The sequence below is a fragment of the Monodelphis domestica genome, chromosome 1, assembly GCF_027887165.1.
Source record: "Monodelphis domestica isolate mMonDom1 chromosome 1, mMonDom1.pri, whole genome shotgun sequence".
Classification (NCBI taxonomy): Eukaryota; Metazoa; Chordata; class Mammalia; order Didelphimorphia; family Didelphidae; genus Monodelphis; species Monodelphis domestica.
Window position 1 is genome coordinate 702,868,539 of NC_077227.1, and position 25,331 is coordinate 702,893,869.

The window sequence follows — 25,331 nt, forward strand, 5'->3', positions numbered from 1 at the left end:
GAGGTGTAAACTTTTAAGTTGTTTTCCCAGGAGTTATGATAGCCTCTACTTCCTATCCAGCCTTGCTAGGAAGCACACATTCAGGCTACTCTAACCAACTAAACCTGATCCAGCAGAGACATAACATCTAAATTTAAAATGGCATTCTGGGCTGAAAGCAATGAAATCAGTTTCTTTTTTGTTTGTTTTAGCACAATCCTCAATACAATCTAAGTAATTCCCTATTTACATCAATAGTCTCTCCAGCATAAAATGCATATAAATACCACATATAATTGTCACCAGCCCAGTTTGATTTCAATAGGCTATCATATTCCTAGAACTGTCCATTCTCAGATGAGCAGTTCATAAGACTTTTTTTCCCCTGAGCACAAAAATTCCTAATTATGTCTTTAAAAAAACTCGTGGCTTCCTCAAATTGTGTCCTGCTTTATACATCAAGCAAAATCCAATATGCTGGGGAAGTAGTGTTTAATACTTTATCAGATTTCTAAAGCACACCAAAAGGTGTGTTTTTGATTGAAATTATTTGTAGGAAATCAACATCTTATAGCTTTGACAACGTGAAGGAAGCAAATTAAAAAAAAAAAAAAAAGAATTCTCAGAATCTCATAGTTGGAGGGAATCTCAAGAGATCTAATCTACCTTCATACACTGGAAAGGGAAAAAACGGTTTTTCCTTGGTTTCATTTTTAATGTTAAAAATATATATATTTGGAGTTACACAATTTCATCTTCTACTGTTATTTTCATGGAATCAACAGGGTATTATTTAGTCCACAATTTAATATTTGTTGATGTTTTCTAAAAACCTAGAAAATATATTCTAAAACCTTTCCCCACAACATAACCTTTTAACAGAGGCAGAAATCCACCTTAAAAAAAAACACACATTACATTGACAAGTCAACATATTCTACTTCTTCCATTTCTTTACAATTATGTTCCTGGCTTCATCTTGTTTACTTCCTAGTCAGTATCCTCTTCCCACCTTCGCCATTCATTTCCCCTCATAACCCTTGGACCTCAGAATCACAGAATATGGGGTCTTTGAGGCACAGAGGGCATTTCATAGCCTCAACACCCTTAGGGGTTGTTTGTTCTTCCTACTACAAACTTCCCTCCCCTTAGTGAAGAGGTATTCACTCCCCTCATAGCCCTTGAATCTGAGGTAGAAGGGATTTCAAAACCACACATACTGGAAAAGAATCCTCACCCTAACTGAGGTCCAGCACCTCACAAGGCTGGATACATAGTTAGGTACTCAAGAAATGCTTATTAATCTGACAACCTCCCTCTTCTTACACACACTTCTCTCCACAGATGACTACTTCCATGTGCCTACACACAGAAGGGATCAGTAATTTCACACCTTCCCTTCCCCATACATATACAGATTAAGGGTTTCTGATCTCCCCCCAATCCAAATTCACACACAAACACTTCTCTCACAACCCTTTAATGTCTCCCTTTCTTCTACACTGGCCCTGCAAGCCCAGTGATGCCTCCTCCCCTCCATACCCACATATACACATAGTCCTTGTGATTTCCTCCTCTGTAATTAATTCCCACACACATACTCTACAAAGCTATGGTTTTCCTATGATTTTCCCCCTCCCTTACATACACTATAGGAAAGTCTTTCCAGATCTCCCTTAATTCTAGTGCCTTCTTATCTCCGTTCACTCTGTATATAGCTCCTGGAGTAAAGAGTTGTTTTCACACCGTCTTATTGTATCCCCAGCTCTTAGCATAGTGACTGGGATGGAGTAGTAGTTGTTTAATAAACCCTTAATGACTGACCCTGGGACTTACTAATTTCCTTTTGCACAAACACACACTCCCCTTTCTCTTGAACATTCACTAGCTCTTGCACACACATTTATACACTCCCCCCCATGCACATTCACTCATCTCTGGCACTCATTCACTGCCCCTTTGGCACACACAGACACCTCACACTCACTGCTCTCTACACTGCCCCCTCCCTTACACACTCCCAGTGCCCCCCCCACATACAATCCACTCTCCTTCATTTACATACGCTGACTCCCTGGGGCTCATACCCTCCTCCCCCCGGCACACTTACTTCCTTGCACACCCACAGCGCCTCCTTTCCCCTCCCTCGCACACACACGCCCCCTCTACTCCCCCAGTGTACACACATATATGCACACACTCTCTCCCTATCTCTCCCTCCCCTCTCGCAGCGCCCCCCCGGGCTGCTCACCCTCCCGGCAGCGCCTCCTCCAAATGGTGTCCGTGTTGAGGATGCGCCGGAACTTGGTGCAGACCTGGGCCAGGCTAGGCAGGTCGGTACCCGGCAAGGAGGCGAAGATCTCCACCAGGAGTTCAGGAGGCAGCTCGAGGAGTGAGCAGCGAGCTGGTGGCTGAGGGGGCTGCGGGCAGGTGGAGACCGGACTCCCAGCGCCCCCAGCCGCCAGGCCCGCCCCCGGGTCCCCAGCGCCTCCGTGCCCCGAGGCCCCACAGGCCCCTACCGGCCTCGCCATGACCGGGACACCTTCGATCCTCTCTTCCTCCGGGTCCGTGTCGGGCTCGCTCTCGGCCGCCGCCCCCGCTGCCTCAGCCGGGCCCTTGCGCTGTTGCCGCCGCCGGCAGCCCCGGGCCTGACCCACCCCACAGAGCCGGGCACACACCGCCATCCCGGTTCCTGTGTGACGGGGACCCCGCGCGCGCCCGCTCCCGCGCCGCCGCCCCCGCGCACGCGTGCCCCTGCTCCTGCGCCCCCGCACCGCGCAGCCGCCCCCGCCACCCCCGCCGGGGCGGAGCCGGCTCCCGGTCTCAGCCAATTCCGCCACACGCCCGAGCGGACACCCGCTCACTCCCGGGACTACCCAACCTTAGCTCCGCCCCACTCCTCCTGCCCCTCCTCCCAGGGCACTCGGACTCCGCCCTCTCCTGTCCCCCATGTGACGACACAGAGAGAACACGCCCTTCTACCGAAGCCACGCCTCCCTCCTCTCCAATCACGGAGTGTCCTAAACCGGCCTTTTAAAGGCACTTCCCCGCCTCCCTCCCCCCTCCCCCCCCGGGGACCTACGGCCGCAGCAACCTGGATACTGCGCCTGCGTGGAGTAAGGAGGGACGGGGTGGGGCGCGGTGGGGCGGAGTGAGGCGGGACAGGGCAAGGTTTCCACCCTCAACCTAGGCGTGAACTGCAACTGTTTCCCCTCCTCCTTGAGAAGGGGCGGGGCTTTTCAGCGCCTAACCGCCGTAGGTCGTCAACAATCCATCAGCAAGAATTTACTAATAACCAACCGTAAACCAAATCTTGCACAATAAATGAAAGAGAACTGAAGCATGTATTAAATGACGACTGTGTGCCAGGTACTGGGTATACAAGTACAATGAATGAAACAGGGAGCCGAGGTCCTCTTTATGCATTTGCTGTGTGCTAGGTACTGGGCAAAGAAATATAATGAATGGTACATTCCTGGCTCCAAAGGAGCAGACTTTGCAATGGGGAGGAAAACGAAGCCATAAACACACCCGGCATAAGTATAAAGTCAGAGCAGGGGATGTCTATTTATGTGGACGATTATACTTCTACAGAATGAGTTTTCTTTACAGTTCTGTGCATTTACAACATGATCCGAGAAGCCTAAAAGCTCCTTGAGAGCCATCCTTTGTTCTCCTCGGTGCACAGAGTGGGCGCTTAATAAATTATTTGTTGATTTGATTAGTCAGGATTGGGAGGGGGGGTGATGGGGAGAGGATCCAGGGGTTCCCACACACATGCACAACCCAGAGGGATTCAGGACATATAGTTCCGAATCCCACTTCCTCTTCATTATCCAGATGGGGAAACAGGACTAGAGGCAAAAAGTGACTCAGTTCCCCGCTTGCTCAAAGCCACGCCAAGTGCTTTAGAATGACACCCGGCGTTGTTCGCGTTAGCTCTCCTGCACCTTGCCCAAGCTTCATCTTATTACATTGTAGCAGCATACCACTGGGCCTGACAAGCCAACCTCCTACTCCCTTCGCGCCACGCAATTTCCTCCACACAAGAAACCAGGTAGAACGTTCGCTTTCCTTAACCATAAAGGCGGCAGTTCTTGCTGCAAATTTAAAATATAACAGCGAGAAAGTATGAAATGCCTTTCCGAATTCAAAGCTTGCTGCCGCTTCTAACTGAGCCTTCTGTGAAGTTAAGTTTTGGGGGAGGATAAAAAGCGAATGCGGATGCCCCGTGTGAGGATCGAACTCACGACCTTCAGATTATGAGACTGACGCGCTACCTACTGCGCTAACGAGGCTCCTTAGCAACGAGCTCTGTGAAAGACCTTTTGAATAAATTTATGAGCCCGGCAGCTGGGTTTCTTTTTATTCTCTTTCTCTTTCGTCATAATTCCGAATAAATTTGCTCCCCAATTTTTAGTAAAGATTCTATTCAATCTTTTTAAGCCAACTAAAACCTCCCAGGCGTTAAAACCTCACTCCTTGAAATAAAATGTCAATTTCAATACTCCCTGAAGCAATAAAAAACGAACAAGAAAAGATATCAGGATCCAGTTCTCCACCATGTTCATCCAGAAGGGTGGGTATATGGCTCCTTTGCAGAAATCTTAATATTTTTATTGCTAATAATTATGATGAAATCTATGCAGAATGCAGATTAGAAAATACTTCCTGCGGGACAAAAATGCTCATTAAGTGCTTTTTAAACTGAATCACTGGTTGTGTAGTGTGCAAACTGTTGTTCCGCCTTTAAAAAAATTAAATATATTTGTACACACACATTATATACATATACACATAAACAAAGAGAGAGGGAGAGAGACACCCTTCCTTTCTTTTCATGGCCAAAGAACTGCCACCATCAATTTAAGTCCTTTGCTGCTGAACGCAAGTGTTTCTGGGCTCTGTTCTACATGCTTTTTAAAAGAGCCTTTGAATTTGAAGAAAGGAGATAATGAATATTTCCTTTTCCTTAATACATTGTGTTTTACATGATCCATTTTCCAGTTTAGGCGAATTAATTCTTTAAAAATCTGAAGGTCAAATAATGAGGGAATGGAAGATTTCTCAGAATCTCTTAAACTCTCGTGATTCTAACCCTGGTTTTAAAAAGACTACCAATTTTCACACGTTCGAAACAGAATTATGTCTACCAAGACAGTAACCACACTCAGTCCGCCTCACCGGAACCGCAGCAGCATCCAAATAGCCCCAGGTTGGTTGGTTGGTTGGTTTTTTTTAATTTAAAAGGACGTTTAAAAATCCCTGTCACCTGCTAGGGAACCATTTTTGTTTTGTTTTTCTCGTATTTTAACATTTCCTTCTTAACATATGAGTTAGACTGTTACATAAACTAGTCTAATGGGTTTTGCAGCCAGCTGGGAAATGCGCTTTTATTAGCCTTTGTCCAGTTATGAAACGTAAATAGATATACAGCAGATTTTATAATGATCTATGGTTAAGCCCAATGGAAAGCTTAAAAATACTTTATAAAGTTTAGATCAAATGAACTTACACACAAACATTGTGTATATATGTAAATAAATATAAAATCTTCATGCGTGTACTACCTACATATGTGCATTATGTATACATGTATGTATGCATATATGTATATTAATATATACATATAAGTTCCTACTCATACACATAAGTATATATATAGACTGACAATAGTTTATATACTACACAAACATATGTAAATATAAACAAAATGACAGTTCATATACAGAGAACATTAATCGCCAAGAACATATACACAGATAGTTATATACTATATAGAAATATACAAATATAAAGTTCTTGGCAATTACTGAAGCTCTCTATATATGATCTGTCATTATTAAGCATTTTAATAATAATTAGTCAATAAATGCCTTTCTATGTACTGGGCACTATGCTAAGCACTGGAGAATAAATTTTTAAAAAAGGTAAAAGATAGTTCCTGCCCTCAAGGAACTTACAATCTAATCATAATGATGATAATAATTATTTCTTAAATCCAGGCTTGTTCATTAAATATTAAAGCTCCACCGGACCTTAGAGGACATATACTACTCCAATTGCCTCATTGTAGGGTACTCCAAGTGCCTTCATGAATTTTTTATAATGTACATTATGTCAGTTTCTCAACCATATCATCAAAGAGCTAAAAGGTTCACATACAGACAGACTTTAGATGGAAGCAAGAATACATTAGTTTTCAGTTCTAGGCTCATCTTTTCAAATAAACTTGCTCCATAACCTTAGAAAAATCATTTTACCTCTCTAGATCTCATCTTAAACATAGGATGATTGGATCAGATGCTCTAAAACCTCTTCTAATCCTAATAATCTATGATTTTGTGATTTTCAAGATTATAATGGTCAGCCTTCCTAGTCTACTAATTAATGAGTATATTTAATGGGAAACATTCAGTGAATAAGCATAATGAGCAAGATTCAGCAGGGGAACAATAGAGAGGATTCATCTCATGACAAATGCCCTGTATTTAAATAGATCATCACATGATGATTTGATAATCTTTCTTTTCCCTTTCTGTGTAGAAATTTTTTTTACCAGATTTTGTTATATTTCTCCTGCTTTTATCTTAAGCTTGTCTTTCTTTGAAAAACTTATTTTTATCTTGACTTTTCTTTATCTCTTCTCCTTAAAAGAGTTTATTCAACAAATCTCTAGCTCTCACATATGAAATAGCTTTATAAACATACATTTTAATAACCTAATGAATTGTTAAAATTCTTCAGTCATGGAAATGGTCAGATATTCTAGAACTACTATTTAGGCCCTGACCTACACACTGTTCCTTGTAATGTCCCCACTAGACCAGGATAGTAGAGCAAGATAGCTTTGGGGAGATTTTGTTAGCTTGTTTGGGGGCTATGATAACCTACTGTACAAAATTGAATCTTATCAGTCAGGTGAAGAATTATATTGTTCTAAAAATAATCTCAGTATTTTTCATCTCTTACCCCTCTTCAGGGAAGTTTGGGAATGCCAGTAGCTAGGATCAGTCATGAAGTTTTAAAAATATATAGATGTGAATCAAACACTTCCTAGCTATGAGATACTGGATGGGTTATTTAAACACATTTGTCTAGCCCTTGCCCTTCTGTCTTAGAGTTGTCACTAGGACAGAAAGTAAAGATTAAAAAAAATACTAATAAATGTGAGTATAAGAGAACAACAGGGTTTTGTTCTGGACAAAATGTAGTATAAAAGGCAGGATTATTTATTTTTTAAGTTGATATTTATAGATATAGATATATACATACATACACCCAGACACATAAAAAATAAAAGTAGGAATACAGGCCAAAATGCTGTGGAACTGTCCATTCAATTGCTGTTCTTGGATCTTAGAAGCAAGATGAACATCATCCCCTAAGCCTTCACAAAGCTCCTCAGGAGTCATTTGAGACTCAATCACTTCAAGTATTTGGGAATTACAGAATCTCCATCTTGGGTTTAATAAGAATATTAGGTCATTTTCTAACTCTAAGTCAGATAAATGTCTAGGACCATGCCTTTGAATCAGCACCTGATATAAGAAATCCAAAGAATAGACTTAACATTAGGCTAAGGACATTCTATTTGCTTTTATTGGTCATCATTAGTTAGCTAGAGTAGCTTATATCCTTAGGTATGGAATAACAACATTGTCAGTCTGCCCTTGAAGAGGAGAGGTTTTTCTAGTACTTTTAACAGACTGGAACTGAGTCCAGAAGGTGGCCCTGAAGGAATGAAGCCTAAAAGATGGTAAGAGAGAAAGGTATGATAAGCGTCATAACATTGGAGATGCTCATCAGAGACTATCATGATGACATCAGCAGAGAGCCTTGGCACATATGTAATATCAGAAATAGCAGTTGCTTTAGCCATGCATTATCCACATATAGAGATATTCCTGGTCCTGTGTCTCTTTAATGCTTTAGAAAGAACATGAGCAAGTCCTTTAATTTGAGTTGAAATCAGTGACCCTTGCTCTTTACTATCAGTATAACCTTAGACAACTAATTTAACCTTTTTTTGCCTCACAAAATGATGTAATTGAGGCAATGATGTGGCTCAGTAGATAAAGCATCAGGCCTGAAGACAGGAGAACTTGGGTTCAACTATGACCTCAGATACTTTCTAGATGTGTGACTCTGGGCATGTCACTTAACCCTAGTTTCCTAGCCCTTACCATTTTTCTGTCTTGGAACCAATACTTGGTGTTGATTCTAAGAAGGAAGAAAGAAAGAAAGAAAGAAAGAAAGAAAGAAAGAAAGAAAGAAAGAAAGAAAGAAAGAAAGAAAGAAAGAAAGAAAGAAAGAAAGAAAGAAAGAAAGAAAGAAAGAAAGAAAGAAAGAAAGAAAGAAAGAAAGAAAGAAAGAAAGAAAGAAAGAAAGAAAGAAAGAAAGAAAGAAAGAAAGAAAGGAAGGAAGGAAGGAAGGAAGGAAGGAAGAAAGAAAGAAAGAAAGAAAGAAAGAAAGAAAGAAAGAAAGAAAGAAAGAAAGAAAGAAAGAAAGAAAGAAAGAAAGAAAGAAAGAAAGAAAGAAAGAAAGAAAGAAAGAAAGAAAGAAAGAAAGAAAGAAAGAAAGAGGATAAACTAGAGAAAGTGAGGTCCCTACCAACTCATATTTTTGTGAGTCAAACAGAGTCTATTATGGGAGAAATATATCCCCGTTGAATTTGTATGATAAGTAAATTGCTGTTAAATGAATCTATCACATTGTAGAAATATCAGAGTTATAAAACCATATATACTTTTTGACTCAGCAATACCACTATTAGGTTTATTTCCTAAGGTGATTAGAGAAAAAGGAAAAAAGCATGTATCTAAAATATTTATGGTAGCTCTCTTTGTGGTGGCAAAGAACTGGAAATTGAAGGGATGTCCATCATTTGGGGAATGGCTAAACAAGATGGATACTACTGCACCATAAGAAATGACAAGCAGGTTAATTTGGAAAAACATGGAAGCGCATACATGAAAATTCAAAGAGTGAAATGAGCAAAACCAAGAGAAAATTATATACAGCAACAGAAATATTGTTTGAGGAATGACTTGTATATGTCCACCTCCAGAGCAAGAATTGATAAAGGGGAATAAGGCATAGTTTTATATATATATATATATATATACATATGTCTTTTTGTCAAATGATGCCTTCTCTAATAGGGGGAGGAAGAGAGAGGGAGTCAACTGGTATTTTAATGTAACAAATACTTTTTTTAAAGAATAAGGAATTTAGGAAGGGAGAGGTACAACTTTTCTTGACCTCTCTGCTATTGCTGGCACTGTTTACCTTATTCTTTTAGAAATTCTCATCTCCTTTGTCTTATGTGAAAGACAATACTCTTACTTCATTCTTCTACTTATCTGACTACTCTTTTTTGGTCTCTTAAAGGATCAGCACCTATCACCCACCTGCTTAGGCTGGATATCCCCTAGAGCTCTATCCTCATCTATTTTTCTTTTCTACACTCATTCCATGAGTTCTCACTCTGACACTTCAACTCTGTGTGACCTAGGCCAAATCATTTAACTCCCCATGGGTCTCAGTTTTCTCATCTGTAAAATGAGAGGTTATACTAGCTGACTTCTGAGATGTCTTAAATCTCTAGATCTATTATTTCCATGCATATAGTAATGACTATAATAATAGAACTAGCATTTGTATAGTGTTTTGAGGTTTGCAAAGTACTTTGCAGATATTTTTTTGATTCTCATCATGGGAGGTATGTGCTATTATCATCATCCTTATATTACAGATGAGATACATACAAGATCTGCCCAAGGACAAGCAACTGGTAAGTGATTGAGGTAGGAATTGAACTCAAGTCTTCTTGATTCCAAGTCCAACACACTGTATCACCTAGTTGCCTATAGCTCCTAATATATATGGGAGGATTCTATTATTGCTGTTCAGCTGTGTCCAATTCTTCATGACTTGAGGGGGGGGATTTTCTTGGCAGAGGTACTGGTGGGGTTTGCCATTTCCTTCTCCAGCACATTTTACAGATGAAAAAACTGAGACAAACAGGGTGAAGTGACTTGTCTGGGTCATATTGCTAGTGTTGAATGTCTATAGCCAGACCCAATTTTTCTACTGTCAACTACAGTACTTGTTGGGCATCTCCTGGATGTTTCATTGGCTCCTGCAACTCAATACATACAACAAAGAATTTGGTCTTTTACCCCCATCTCACCAAGCCCTTCCCTCTTCCAAGTTTCCGTTAGTAAGCACAGAATCATTCTTGACTCCTCTCCTTACTCCCCATATCCCATCAGTTGCTAAGTCTTAAGGCCTTGCCTCTTGCCTGAGTTGCTGTAATAAAATCCTACTCAGTTTCCCTCCTTTTCCAATCTTTTCCTTTGCCAAATAGTCTTCTATACAGCTGCAAAACTAGCCCTTTTCAGACACTGGCCTGATCATTTAAACTCAAAAACTTTTCACAGCTCCTCCTTGCCTCTAAGATGAAGTACAAACTCCTCCCAGTGGTATGAAGACTTTCCTTACTTGATGTTCCAGGCAAACTGCAGGACATGCTGGTCTCTGAACTCAAAATTCCAACTTTCCTGTGTAAGCAGTCACACAAACAATCCTTTCCTCCTTTCAGCATCTTACGAGCCTTTAAGGATCAGCTCGGAGGTCCTTCTTCTGGGAGAAATCTGCCAAGATCCTCTCAGCTGTGAGTGTCTACTCCCTTCTCCAATTCCTGCTATACCCTCTCCTGAATAGAAGTTGAACTGTTTGAGGGCAGGGACTCTTATTCTTGTCTCCTTATCCCCAGGACCTAGCACAATGTCTTACACTTTAAATCTTTAATTGAAGTAGGTGAGTGTTCATGGAATTCTTCTCTGCTAAACTCTCGGGATAATGAAGCAAGAATTTATTTTTCTTTGTATATACCAGGAGAGAAGAAGCAGTCAAGTTGGGTAATATAATAATAGCTAACATTTATATCCTGTTTAAAGTTTGCAAAGTGCTCTTGGCATGTTATTTGATCCTCACAACAACAGCACTCCCATGATGTTTTGTTATTGTTCAGTTGTGTTGACTCTTCGGGACTCCATTTGGGATTTTCTTGGCAAAGAGACTGGAGTGATCTGCAATTTCCTGCTCCAATTCATTTGACAGATGAGGGAGCTGAGTGTTAAATGACTTGGCCAGGGTCACAAAGCTAGGAAGTGTCTGAGGCTAGATTTGAACTCAAATACAGTCAGGTAAAACATATTTCCACATTAGCTATATGATTGGCTCCATTGAGAAATATTGGTGAACCCTCCCCCCTCAATTATACAAGTAGACTGTCTTGTTAACCTGAATGTTCAAAGGGAAGCTGAGGGGCCCTTTTAAGGGAGAACAAAAAGACCTAGATAATAGCATTCTGAGTGTTTCCCTGGATAGGATCATGAGCCACAGAGATTTTGTGAGAGGAAAACTCAAAATTATGGTGAATTCTGGATTAGTGGGGCACTCTGACAATAGGATTCTCCTTCAGAGGGTCCATGACCTTACTGTGTGTGTCATTATTCCTTTCCTTGGTACCGATCTAATCTTGTGCGGTTTTTATTCATGTCTTTCCATAAGTTCTCTGTAGAGGATCTACTCTCACACTGTAGGGAACTTCTTCCAATTCTTGGAATTCTTAAGGAGTACTAAGGCAGTCTGGTGATGCAGTGCATAGAACAGCAGTCTTGGAATCTGGAAGACTCATCTTTATGAATTCAAATCTAGTCTCAGCCACTTATTAGCCATGTGACCCTGGGCAAATCACTTCACCAAATTTGCCTCAGTTTCTCATCTGTCAAATGACCAGGGGAAGAAAATGGCAAATCACTCCATTATCTTTGCCAAGAAAATGCCAAATGGGATCATGGAAAGAGGGACACTGAACAACAGCAATCAAAGCTGCACTGAGGCTTTTTACCCATTATCCCTTGTTCTCCATATTTGACTGAACCACTATATTTTCTGTTCACATATATTGTAGCTTTTACATTCTAGTATGAGAGTCATTGTTGATAAATATTGCGGCCTCTTGACACTTGTCTTGGGTCTTTTCATAATTATCCTTTGGATCACCTCCAATTTTTAGTTTTCTACAATTTTTTCTGTAGTGATTTTTTTTTAAACCAAACCAAATCATCCCTCCATAGGGAAGTCGTGGTGAAGGATTTCCTCCACCAGCTCAGATTATCACCTATTCTGCTGCAGTTTAGAGTCTAAGAAAGTCACTAGTTTTATAAGATGATCTCTCTGCTCTGAGGCATTGAAAACATTAGTCTCCTGAAGGAAATTCAGTCATTCAAAAAAAATTGATCTTACCATCCATACTGCAAAAACAATGAGGACATATTACAAATTCCACAACATGTGGCCCAGTGAATTAGTCCATCATATCCATATTGGACAATGACTATGAATATAATATCAGCTGAGTACCCCAAAGGGAACAAGAAGAAGAAATTGGGCTGGGTCACATTTGGACAAAGTTAAATGATAAATGAATGAAGTTGTGTTTAAAGATAGAATCAGTAGTGTTGATAATCAGTTTAGAAGAGAATAAGATCACCTTGGGTTAGAATGATATGGAAATGCTTCAGAGAAGAAGCAGCCAGAGCAGGAGGGGGTAGGGTTTGAATGAGTAGAGAGGAAGGAGTCAGGTATTCCAGGGGAACTACTTTATGAGCAATGACAGGAATGAGCATGACATGTTCAAGAGTCAATGATAGGTCAGCTTGACTAGGGTGGAGGCTTCCTCTAAGAGCTGAGATTAGAAATTTAGTCTGGCTAATCCCAAACTCTAGAATGCTCAAAAACTGTGTTTATTTCTGTATCCCTTGGGCCTAATATGGTATCTGGTACATAGTAGGTGCTTAAATGCTTGAATTGAAAAGCCATTTTTTTCTTTTGCTAACTTTTCCCTATTTCACCTTGACTTTATCTCTATTTACCTGTCATTGGTAGGAGAAAATAAAAAAGAAAGCATTTATGACCAATATGCATAATCAAGGAAAAGATATTCCCTTATTGGTTGTGTCTGAAAATATATTTCTTAGTTTGCACCTGTGACAAGGAAATCACTTTAAAAGACTGATATATATTAATTTAAGGTCGCCAAGGAATTCAGCTATGTAATTCCTAAATGAAACTCAAGTCAGCAGTCAACCTTTTATGGAGTTTTTAATTACAAACAGGAGGAAGAAAGGTATGAGAGAGAGAGAGAGAGAGAGAGAGAGAGAGAGAGAGAGAGAGAGAGAGAGAGAGGGAGAGAGAGGAGAGAAGGGAATAGGGCTTGCTGAGGCAAAGAAAAAAGATCAGTCCCTATCACTCACGTGACCAAAATGGAGAAACAGTCTCAGGGGCCTCCACCTCCAGCTTCCTTCAGAGCAAGCTTCTCAGAGCACAACCTCTCAGAGCAAAAACTCTCCAACCCCCTCAGTCCTCAGACCCCCTATCTTTAAGGAAACCATCCAAGTTCCCTCCCCTCAGTTCTCACATCTACCAATCACTGTCCATGTCTTCCCTGTGCCAATGGTGGCTCTAGCTTAACCCAGGACCGCCCAGAGGTCTGTGGCTTTGCACATGTCTGTTGAAGGTCATATTCTCAAATAATTAAATCTTGATCCTTTGCTGCAGCCCTTCCTAAATCCTGTTACCCTGAGCAGGGTGGAGATTGGAAGTTCCAAGACCTGGTTCTGTCATTCCAAATATCTCTATTGTATCAATTCTAAAATCAATCATGACTCAAAGAACTTCCTGTTCTATGCTTAAGCATAGGTCAAAGCCCTTTCCATTGTTCAGCAAAAGGTTTCTGTCCTAAAGTAATCTTAAGTAGGGAGGAGAAGGACCCTCCCATGCCAAGGGGGGGGGGGGTTCACATTCCAATAGACTATCAGTAGGAAATTTTTCAAGTATGAAATTTCCCAGTGGTGAAATTTCCAACATTTATAAGTCTAAGAAATTTTAAGGTTTACACACCTTAAGTCCAACACTTCTCTAGCAAAAAGTGGATAGCAAGGGGCAGCTGGGTTGCTCAGTGGATTGAGAGCCAGGCCTAGAGAGATGGGAGGTCCTAGGTTCAAATCTGGCCTCAGACACTTCCCATTGCCTAGCCCTTACCACTCTTCTGCCATTGACTCCAAGGAAGGTAAGGGTTAAAAAAAAAAAAGTGGATAGCAAGTTTCATCATGGACCTTAGGAACCATGGTTGGCCATTGCATTAATCACTCTAACAAATCCTTTTAAGCAAAGGTAGAACAGATTAATCAATCAATATTTATTAAGCACCTATTATGTGCTAAGCATTGGATTGGGCATGGGGGAATATAAATATAAGGAATGAAACAATCTCTACTAATAAGAAGAAAATCAATTATTGTACACTGCCCCCAGTAAATCTTTGGAAGAAAGAAGGAAAAGCAGGCTTGGATGGGGGAGTTGGACAGGGATCACTTATTATAAAGCTAAGAACTAGCTCTGTAACAATGGAATCTTTGTTAATATGAGCTAACAAGGTAGAAGTAAGAAGGAAGCTCAGACTTAAGTTCAAATTTCATAGTGGCTATCCTAATTTTTTTCTGAAACAACTACTTCTCTTGCCAAAGAGCTTGATAAAATCATGGCTACCCATATAAATTGGGTCTGAGAATTTAACTGTGAAAATATCATCACTATTGCTGCCACCACCACTACTACCATCATCATCACTGGCATTTATCTCACACTATAAGGCTTGTAAAACAATTTACAAATATCATCTCATTTTATCCTCACAACAACCATCTTTTATTTATTTTCAAATTGGAAATTGTTATTTAATTAATTTAGAATGCTTTTCCATGGTTATAAGATTCATGTTCTTTTCCTTCCCTCCCCTCGACCCCCCTCCCATAGCTGAAGCACAATTCCACTGGGTTTTACATGTGTCATTGATCAAGACCTTTTTCCATATTATTGATATTTGCACCAGGGTGATTGTTTAGAGTCTACATCCCCAATCATATTCTCATCAACCCATGTGATCTACTCCCACAGTTCTTTCTCTGAATGTGGATAGCATCTTTTTCATAAGCCACTCAGAATTGTCTTGGATCGTTGCATTGCTGCTAGTAGAGAAGTTCATTACATTCAATTGTGCCACCATTTATCAGCCTCTGTGTACATTGTTCTACTGGTTCTGCTTCTCTCACTCTACATCAATTCCTGGAAGTCGTTCAAGTTCACATGGAATTCTTCCAGTCATTATTCCTGTGAGCACAATAATATTCCATCACCAATATATACCACAATTTGTTCAGCCATTCCCCAGTTGAAGGGCATCCCCTCATTTTCCAGTTTTTGGCCACCACAAAGAGCACAGCTATAAATATTTTTGTACAAGTCCTGCCCTTTGATCCCAACCATGCCCCTGCTGGGTTTATACCTCAAAGAGATCATAAGGAAAAAGACTTACAAAAATATAAAAAGACTTACAAAAATATTTTTTTATTTTCAAATCCTTTCCTTCCTTCTTAAAATCATATTGGTTCCAAGGCAGAAGAGTAATAAGGGCTAGAGAATGGGGGTTAAGTAACTTGCCCAGGGCCACACAGCTAGGAAGTATCTGAGGTCAAATTTGAATCCAGGGCCTTCCATTTCTGGGCCTGGATCTAAATCTTATGAACCACTTGGCTGCCCTTAAGAACTCTCATTTTACAGAAGAAGAAACTGAGGCTAAGAGACTTCCTAGGATCACACAGCTAGAAAGTGTCTGAGGCAAGATCTGAACTTGTCTTCCTCATTTAAATCCAATGTTTTATCCACTGTGCCACATCCTCTCCAGAAAATTCCACTGAATGAAATAAAGGGAATATACTTCAAGGCCTGTCAAACATAAAAAGGACCAATAGAATACAATTTAAAATAAAGGCCTGGACAAATGTGTGTATTTGTTTTGCTTGGTGAAGCTTTTTAATTAAGTAGGATTTTTATTTTGGATTTCTGGGTTTTTTTTCATTTTAGGAGAGAATAGGTGGGGAGAATCAAGCTATTAAAAAAAAGCAAGTGTGTCATTGAAGTGTTTTTTAAAATGCACAGAAGAGAATAGAAGGAAATTCAGAAAGATATAGGCAAGGAAGACATTTGACAGTGACACCATGAAATTATTATGTGCTTTTAAAAAAGCAATACATAATATTCAGTTTCACAGTTTTACTTTATGCATATAAAGGTTCATTTTCTTGTGTTTGTTGAGTTCAGGGTAAAAAAAAGTTAAGTGAAATCATGAATTTATTATATACTTTTTTTTAATCCTTACCTTCCATTTTAGAATCAATACTGTGTATTGGTTCCAAGACAGAAGAGCAGTAAGGGCTAGGCAATGGGGGTTAAGTGACTTATACAGAATCATATAACTAGGAAGTGTTCGAGGCCAAATTTGAACCTAGGACCTTCTAGCTCTAGGCCTGGCTCTCAACACACTGATCTACCCAGCTGCCCCCATTACAGACTTTAAAAAAATCAGGCATACCTAATAGAGATTGGCAGTTTCACAAATAATACTCTGTTCCATTATGCTATAGAAATATTCATTTTATGTGTTCAGTTCAGAATATGAAAATTTTAAATGAATAATTTCTATACTTTTGTTTTTTCAACATGTGGTTCATAATAGTGGCTCAGTATCACAAAATAATTCTTTGTTCCACTTATCTCTGGGAATGTTTATTCTTTTTTAGGCGTTGGTTAAAGTTAGAATAAAAATAAAAATAAGAGGTCCTAGGAAACTTCAGCAAATGGCTACCTCTACCCATCACACACCTGGGGAGAAAGAATAATTAATATGATTATCACAATTTTGTGGATCCTGGGAGGGACATCCATTCCAGCCAGGTCCTCTGCAATCCCAACAAGCCTGGGTTTCAAGTTATTTAAATAAACTCAACGTGAATTCCGGAGCTATAGAATATTTGCTCTTAAAGGGCTTGACTTTGTAACCGGACAGGGACAAAGCTTCCTCCTAAATACTCAATACCTGGGACGCTTCCCTAACTCAAGTCGAGATCTCAACTTGCAAGGCTGCCTGACCTCTTCTTTTCTGAGAATAACTTGGAACCTACTCCGCCTTGAGCAATCCCTAGTTTGTTTACTTCTAAAGCTCAAGGAGGTAATAGCATGACTGACTGGAGAGCCAGCCAATGGTAACCTGGATGGCCACCCTAGAGGAGTCTTCCTTCTAATCATCAGAAAAGTGGGTGGGGAAAGCCTGGACCGGCAGAAAGGAGCTCCACCCAGACTTTGCACGCCTGGGCAACCATATTGAGTGTGGCACGTCAATTTCACTTTGTTATGTTTCTTTCTTTTCTGGGTGACAGCGATGAATTCTGTGGTGCTCAGACAGATAGGTTCCCATCAGCGAAACCCAACGATATGATGTTGAATTTTTAGGGAAAGAATTATTTTCCTCCCACAACATTACAGTGATTTTCACCCCAATACAGACAGAAATAGAAAGATTTAACACCAATGTCTACTGATTTCTTATGTTATATTCTTGACAGTTTTATATTAGAAAATCATCTTGTTTGTTTGCTTTTATGGAAAATGCATTAAATAAATGAGATGATCAAAATGTAAAGATGGACTACTTCTCTAATAGATCTTTGTGCCAGGTTCTGTGTTGAGCTAGGGTTACATCTAAAAGCAATCTCTTCCCTCAAGGAAGATGATGAAATGTAAAGTTGTTTTCTTGTTTGTTTAGCATAGATTAAAAAAAAAAAGAGTAAGGGCTAGGCAATGGAGGTTAAGTGGCTTGCCCAGGGTCACACAGTTAGGAAGTATTTAAGGTTACATTTGAACTCAGGTCCTCCCCACTCCAGGCCTGGTGCTCTATTCACTGTGCTACTAAGCTACCCCTACTCTCACATGGGGTCATGAAGAGTTGGACAGGAGGGAACCATGAAGTATCTTTCTAATTTTGTACATTGTATTTGACTTGAACATTGTTGCCTTTCAATGTTTATATTTGCATTGTAGTCATTATGTTTGTGTGGCTACTATGGCTGGCCTATCTTTACTTTTCTGGTTAGTAATATTCAATTACATTAATATTGCAAGGCAGGATATGAATATGTGTAGGAGTATATTTGAGGGGATTTTCCAGGATATTTGATTTTTCTGGGTCTAGGCTTTGCAGTAACACATAGGTATAGTAGAGGCAGAAGGAAAATTGATGGGAGGGATTTAAGGACCTAAGGTACTTACATTAAGGAGGGTAGGGAAATACTTTTTAGAAGGGAGGAAAGGCAGGAAATAAATATAAAAAGGGAAAGCATTGCAGGTCTATGGAACAGCCATTGAAAATTCAAGGATGGTAGCTAGGTGATTCAGTGGATAAAGTCAAGATGGAAGGTCCTGGGTTCAAATTTGAACTGAGACACTTCCTAGCTGTGTGACTCTGTACAAGTCACTTAACCCCCATTGCCTAGTCCTTATTGCTCTTCTTCCTAGAAACTGATACTTAGTATTGATTCTAAGAAAGAAGGTAAAGAATTGTTTTAAGGAGATAGTGTCTTCTGCAAAGAATAATAAAGAGACCATTGTCCTTAGATCACAGTATACATGGAAGGGAATAAGGTGTAAAAAGATTAGAAAGCTAGACGATAGGCCTGGTGATAAAGGAATTTAAAGAGAAAGGAGAATTTTATCTTTGATCCTAGAAGTGATTGGGAGTCACTGGTATTTATTGAAAAGGAATGAAACAAGGTCAAGTCCATGCTTTAGGAAAATCAATTGGAGAGCTGGGTAAAGAATGGACTGGAACAGGGATAGAATTGTGGTAGACCCCTGTTTCAATAATTCATGCTATAAAGTGGTGAGGTCCTGGTCAAGGGTTGGTGGAACTGTCAGAAAAGAAAAGAAGGGAGTATTGGGAAAATGTTATAAAGATAAAATAGACATTGGTAGCAGACTGGATGTGGAGGAGTGTGAGGCATTGACATTCATTGGCAAGAGATTAGATATAAGGGGATAAAAGAGTAAGGAATTAAGGATGAATCTAGATTGTAAACCTGGATGACTAGGAAGATGATGGTGCCATTGAGAGAAATAGAGAAGTCTGAAATTAGGACTGAGGTCAGGTGATTGGTTAGGGATGGATAAGAAGATCTGAAAGTCATCAGCATAGAGATAATAAGTGAATCCTCGGGAGTTGATGAAATCTAGTGAAATAGTATAGAAAGGGAAAAGAGAAAAGGGTCCAGGACAGAGCCCAGTGGGCCACAGGGTGTAATCCAGATGAAGATAAAAGCAGAGATTGAATGTCAGATAGGTAAGGGGAGAAATAAGATAGAGCAGATTTGAGAATCATCAGCATAGAGATGGTAGTTGAATGCATAAAACTGATGAAAAAATTGCCTCGCAGAATAACATAGAGGCTAGAAGAGAAGAGATCCCAGAATAGAATCTTGGGGGGATAACCATGTTTAGGAGACTGACCTGCATGAAGATACAGCAAGGAGAAGTAGTGGTCAAACAGGTAGGAGGAGAACCAGGAAAAAATCAGTGTCAGGAAAACCTAGAGAGAAAAAAGAAGAAAAGAAAAAGAAATATTGATATGCCAAAGGCTATAGGATGAGGACGGAGAAAAGGCCAATAGATGTGACAATTAAGAGATCATTGGTTACTTTGGAGAGAGTCGTTTGAGTAATTGAATTATGAAGTTAGAAGCTGGTGAGAAATGAAAGGAAGTGGTGGCTTTCTCAAGGAGTTTAGCCATGAAAGAGAGGAGAGAGATAGGACAAGGCAGGAGAGCTATAGGATTGGGAAATGGATGAAACAAAAAAGAGGTTTTGAGGGTGGAGTAGTCATAGAAGTTAGAGAGGTTGGAGGTCTTGAGGATGGATGGCAGGTTTTGGAAGAACCATTGTGGTGGATGGTTTAGTGATCTAATTAGGGTGTTGTAAAAGAAAAAAAATTAATCAATCCCAAAGACAAAAAAAAAGAGCATTAGTCCCTGCCCTCAAAGAACTTATATGTGCCTACAAGTAAGTATAGGCAAAATCTATTACAAATAAATACAAAGTGGTGGGGGTGGGGTGGGGTGCTGGGGGTGGAAAGAAGAATTTGAATTCCTGAAGATCAGAAAAAACTTTATGTGGGGGTGCTTAAGATGAGCTTTGAAGGAAACTAGGGATTTAAAGGAAGTTTTGTTTTGGGTCTAGGTTTTTTGCATTAGCCAGATGTTATTATAATAAGACCTGAATAATTACCTTTCACTCTCAATTCTCTACAGTCTTTATCATTCAACCAAAACCACTCTCTCCAAAGGTCCTGGAGATGTTTCACTAAATCTCATGGCCTTTCTCAATCTTTATTCGTCTAGACCTCTCAGCAGTCTTTGACACTGTTGATCACTTTTCTTCTTGATAATTTTTCCTCTCTGGGTCTTCCTGATAGGACTCTCTCTCTCTCTTGGTTTTTCTTCCTATCTGACCACTGGGTCTCCTTCCCTACTCATTGGCAAACCTTTTCCTAGGTCGAGGGCCCAGGAGGCAAATTCTAACTGTCACTGAGCCCCTGGATTACCAGTGAGAGTTGAGGGAGAAAGTGCTTACTTTGAGTGGCTGGATAGAGGGATGGGGCATGCAAAAAAAGAAAAAAATGTCCTCAGATGCTGGGAAAAGGGAGAACGGAGCAGCTCCCCAAGTGCTGGCTAATCTTCCTAGAAGGGACACTCTTTGTCCTCTCTTCTGGGCCTTTTCTCTTCTCCTTATAGATTATTTCATTTGGTATCATTACCTTCTAAAGATTCAATTGTCATTTCTGCTAATGACTCTTAAGTAGTGTTAATAGTCTACCATCTTGATCTACATATTAAACTGGAAGTCCAGTTGACATCTTAAACTCAACATGACCAAAATTGACCTTTTCTTTCCCTCCAAACCATCTTGGCTTTCAAACGTCCCTATTACTATCAAGGGCAACACCGTCCTCCTATTCATCCAGGCTTGCACCCCAGGTTGTATCATCCTCAATTCCTCACTGTCTCATACCTTCTATCCAGTTTGCTGCCAAGGCCTGATGATTTTACCTTCATAGCATATCTTGAAGAGTTCCATCTTCTGATTTCCATGGCCTTTGTGTAGGTTCTCATTGCCTCATGTCTGAACTATTTTAATAGGTTGGTCTTCCTTCTCTAAGTCTCTCCTTATTCCTGATTGTATTCCACTTAGCTGTCAAAGTGATCTTGCTAAAGCACAACTTTGATCACATCATTCCCTTATTCAATAAACTCTAATGAGGGGGCAGCTGGGTAGCTCAGTGGATTGAGAGCCAGGCCTAGAGAGGGAGGTCCTAGGTTCAAATTTGGCCTCAGGCACTTCCCAGCTGTGTGACCCTGGGCAAGTCACTTGACTCCCATTGCCTAGCCCTTACCACTCTTCTGCCTTGGAGCCAACACACAGTATTGACTACAAGATGGAAGGTAAGGGTTTAAAAAACAAAACAAAACTCTAATGGTTCCCTCTCACTTCTAATATCAAAAATGCTGTTAACCGTCTTCCCTCAAGCTACCATTTCTCCCCCAGTATTCTTATGCCTTACACTCTCCCAGATACTCTGAGGGCCAGTGATACTGGTCTGTTGGTTGTTCTTTGCACAAGACAATAGACATTCTCACTGGTTGTCTCCCAGATGTGGAATGCTCTTCTTCCTCTTTATGACCTCCTGATTTCCTTAAAGTCCCAGCCATAAATTCCACCGTGTACAGCAAGCTTTTCCTGGATCCCCTTAATTCCAGCATCTTCCCTCTAATGATTATTTCCATTTATACTGTATATGGCTTGTTTGCTGTCTTTTACCTCTCTCTCCCTCCATCACTTAGCACAGTACCCGGCACATAGCAGATTAATAAATGTTTACTCATCCACTGACTATTGGTGAGATTGCACTAGAGTCCAGATGTACAGGATATGATTATGTGTTATGGGAGAAGGGCTAGTGAACAGAGATGGCCATGGAAACTTAATGAGGACTGCCGATTTCCTTCCTTGGGGGAAGGTACACATCAGCTCAGAGTGGGTCAACTGTGTGCTAATGGCAACAGCCTTGAACTTTTTTGGGAAGTGTCAAGGAGAGGTAGTCAGCAATTGTTTTCCTTCTCAACAGCCTCTTTGATCTTGAGAGAAACCTTCCCACTGAGGCTGTCTAGCAGGGTCCCTTTTTCATAAGCTCCATCCCCAAATTTGACTCTGGCTCATTCCTAGACCACACGACTCTCCTGACCCACAGTCTACCATCTTGATATACATACATCTTGAACTGGAAGTCTAGCTGACATCTTAAATTCAACAAGTCCCAAACGGAATTTGTCTTTCCTTATAAACCGTCCTGGCTTTCGAACTTTGACATTCTCTCCTCCTCCTCCTCCTTCTCCTCCTCATTTTTCACATCCTCATTTGTGGTCTTATGCGTTTGATTCTAAGAACCATGCAGCTAGTAGCATGTTCTAGCTGGCACTTAGGAAATGTTTGATTGAGATAATTTCTCTATCTCTCTGTCTCTGTCTCTGTCTTTCCCTCCCTCTCTCTGATATCCCGGGATACTTGCTAGTGTTCTGCCCCTGCAACTGATCACATATATTTTGTATTTAATTTTCTATGTATGTGGTACTTCCCCTAATGGAATATAAGATCCTTGAGGACAAGAATTGTTTCCTTTTGGTCTTTGTATCCTCAGTACCTGCCCTAGTTCTTGATCCTTATTAAGCTCAGCTCAAATAACAAAAGGTCTATACTTGACTCTGCCTCTACCTCTGTCTTCCCTCTTCCTACACCGCCCTCCTTCCCCCCATCCCAACCATTTATCTGGTGTTGATATATTTTGTCGATGGTCCCTCAGTCCTTATCCCAGGGGTCCTCAAACCCTCGGGCCACATGCAGCCCCCCCTGCCATGTATCTGGCCCCCAGGGCACTTCTGGAAGGGGCATCTCTTTCACTGGTGGTCAGTGAGAGGAGCATAGTATGTGGTGGCGCCACAAAGCGCCACAGTATGTACAATACTACTTCCAGTGACATAATCCTTTGTGTGGCGCCTTAGAATGAGGCGCTGTGCAAAGGATTATGTGGCTGCCCAGTGGAAGACATCAGTATGGTGAGCAGCGATCTGGGGGTGGGGATTCTGCACTGTGTATACTGCTGCCCAGTTAGGGTTAGGGTTAGGTTTTTTCTAGTCTGGCCCTCCAACGGTCTGAGAGACAGTGAACCCCTGTGTAAAAAGTTTGGGGACCCCTGCCCTATCCCGTTACCACAACATAATGTAAACTCCCTGAGGGCAGGAATTACTTCTCTTTCCAGTGCATTTTCCCTCAATATGTAGATGGCATCTTGTAGACCCTAAATTAAATGAATGTTGATTTACTCTTGTATGCTTGTTGAGTACTGGAGTGAATGCTAATTCACTTTGTTTGTTGAGTGAGCTAAATCACTTTGTGGAATCTTATCAGGCTTTTACAAGATTTAGAATTGGAGCTTTAGGCCAGGACACATCCTTTGTGCTAGTCCAGAAGACTTCAATCTCCACTAAAGTATAAAAGACATTTCTCACCCCAACTAATTGTTGTCTAAGAATAGACAAGGTCTCCTTTATAAAATCTTCAATTCCATGATAACATTAACCCTTTGGGTTCTTGTTTGTAGACACACCTAAAGACTCTTGATTTGTGGCAGTTTATACATCCCTAAAGGCAGGATCTATTCCTGTGGGGGTCAGAAGACTGCATTCATTGCCTAACTTCACAATATTTATTTAACTATCTGAGTGACCTTGTACAAATCATTTAAATTCTATGGACCTTTGTTTCATCATCTATGAGACAAAGGGGTTTGAGTAGCTGATATCTAAGCTGCAGTTATAATTTTGACTTTAATAGGCTAAGGTACCCAGGTAAATTCATCCTTTCCCATCATTTAATATAATGTTTCCTTCTATGGTAATGATATTACATAAAAACCTTATGTAATTTGGTAAAATTTCATGGGATATTAAAGAGACATGAGACATCTTTCTCCATATACCAGGCATTGATTTTTTTTATTGCATTTTGAATATTCTGGCAAAAAAACATTCCTTACCAAGCAGTGATCAAGCCAAGAAAGCTCTCAACAGTCAGTATTTGATACCATTAAGAGTCCAGGAAAGGGAATGCAATTCTCTCTTTTAATGCCCACAAAATTTTAATAATTGCTGAATAGATGTCTACAAAACTGAAAGAACTTAATTTTTTTTTTTGTTTGTGTTTTGGCTTTTAAAAATTCTAATTATCTTGAAAAGTGTAAAGAAGAACCAAAGCAAAAGCAGAGATATTTAAGATGATTTTTGCCATCAAATCATATGGTGATCATTTTTACAATGGATTATTACCTTTCATTTTTTAATAAAGAAAAACCTCAAACAAATGTCTGCCAGTTGAATAAATGGTCATAGACATCTGTGGGTGATCTATTCGCCTTTTTTCTTTATATAATTCATTTTCTAAATCAAAGGTTTTAATGGAAAAGGACATTTATAATAGAAAAAATTCAAGCCAGAACATTCTTACATTTCTGCTTTGCTAATAACATTGAGCAAAGAGAACCCTTAATAATTATCAGAATAATTAGAATTATAATAATGCCTGGGATCAATAAAGTGTATAGACAATAAATAGTGACTGAATGACTCAGGGCTACTTGGCAATTCAAGAAACCCACTTCATAAAACACGTGAAACTTGCTCTGAGTACCTCATTGTTTTGGTATGATGAGGCATGGAGCTGATATGTGTTAGGCATCTTCCTTCATCTTACTAACAAATAGTCAAGTATACAGTGACTCCATCTTCTGTGTGGGAAAAGGTAAACAGTTTCCTTGTTTTGTTTATCTGGGGCATGCGTGTTCTGCTAGGAATGTAAAGTAGGTGTTCTATTCATTCTCTGGAACTCTGTGTCATCTAATACTGAAGGCTGTACCTGAGATACCCAGGCTACTTGAAACAACATGTTTCCCAGGATCTGGCTGCTTCAGTTGGCTAGGAGGGAGACTTCTAAAGAACTTCTATTAGTGGTCTGTTCTGTCAAGTCAACTCAAGTTAAGTACCTACTATGTGCCAGGTACTGAGTTAAATACAAAATCAGTACCTGTTCTCAAAGACCTTGTAACCTAATGGCAGAATAAATAGACAATTAGTTACAAATATGATATATACAGGATACTGGGTGGGGGCGGGGGGGGGGTCCGAAGAAGGGGTTAGTGTAGTATATGGAAGGCAGGTAGGTGGATAGAATGCTGGACCTGGAGCCAGGAAGAACTGAGTTCAAATTTTGGCCTCAGATGCTTACTAG

The 25,331-nt window shown here is 40.2% G+C and overlaps 1 protein-coding gene and 1 non-coding gene across 5 annotated transcripts in view; both read right to left on the bottom strand.

The window, feature by feature from the left end:
- The window catches only part of FBXO31 (F-box protein 31), a 55,159-nt gene extending 52,408 nt beyond the window's left edge, over nucleotides 1-2,751 (bottom strand). For 2 of the 4 annotated variants that reach the window (XM_016427867.2, XM_007477267.3), the window contains exon 1: nucleotides 2,231-2,750. In XM_016427867.2, the coding sequence (XP_016283353.2) occupies nucleotides 2,231-2,663 (433 nt within the window). In that variant the 5' untranslated portion in view covers nucleotides 2,664-2,750. Of the gene's footprint in view, nucleotides 1-2,230 lie in introns of all 4 variants that reach the window. The other 2 variants (XM_056810514.1, XM_007477268.3) reach the window with 2 other exon arrangements.
- Nucleotides 2,752-4,204: 1,453 nt separating this feature from the next.
- On the bottom strand, nucleotides 4,205-4,277 carry TRNAM-CAU (transfer RNA methionine (anticodon CAU)). The gene has a single exon. It is a non-coding gene; the product is annotated as a tRNA-Met (tRNA).
- Between the last annotated feature and the right edge of the window lie 21,054 nt (nucleotides 4,278-25,331).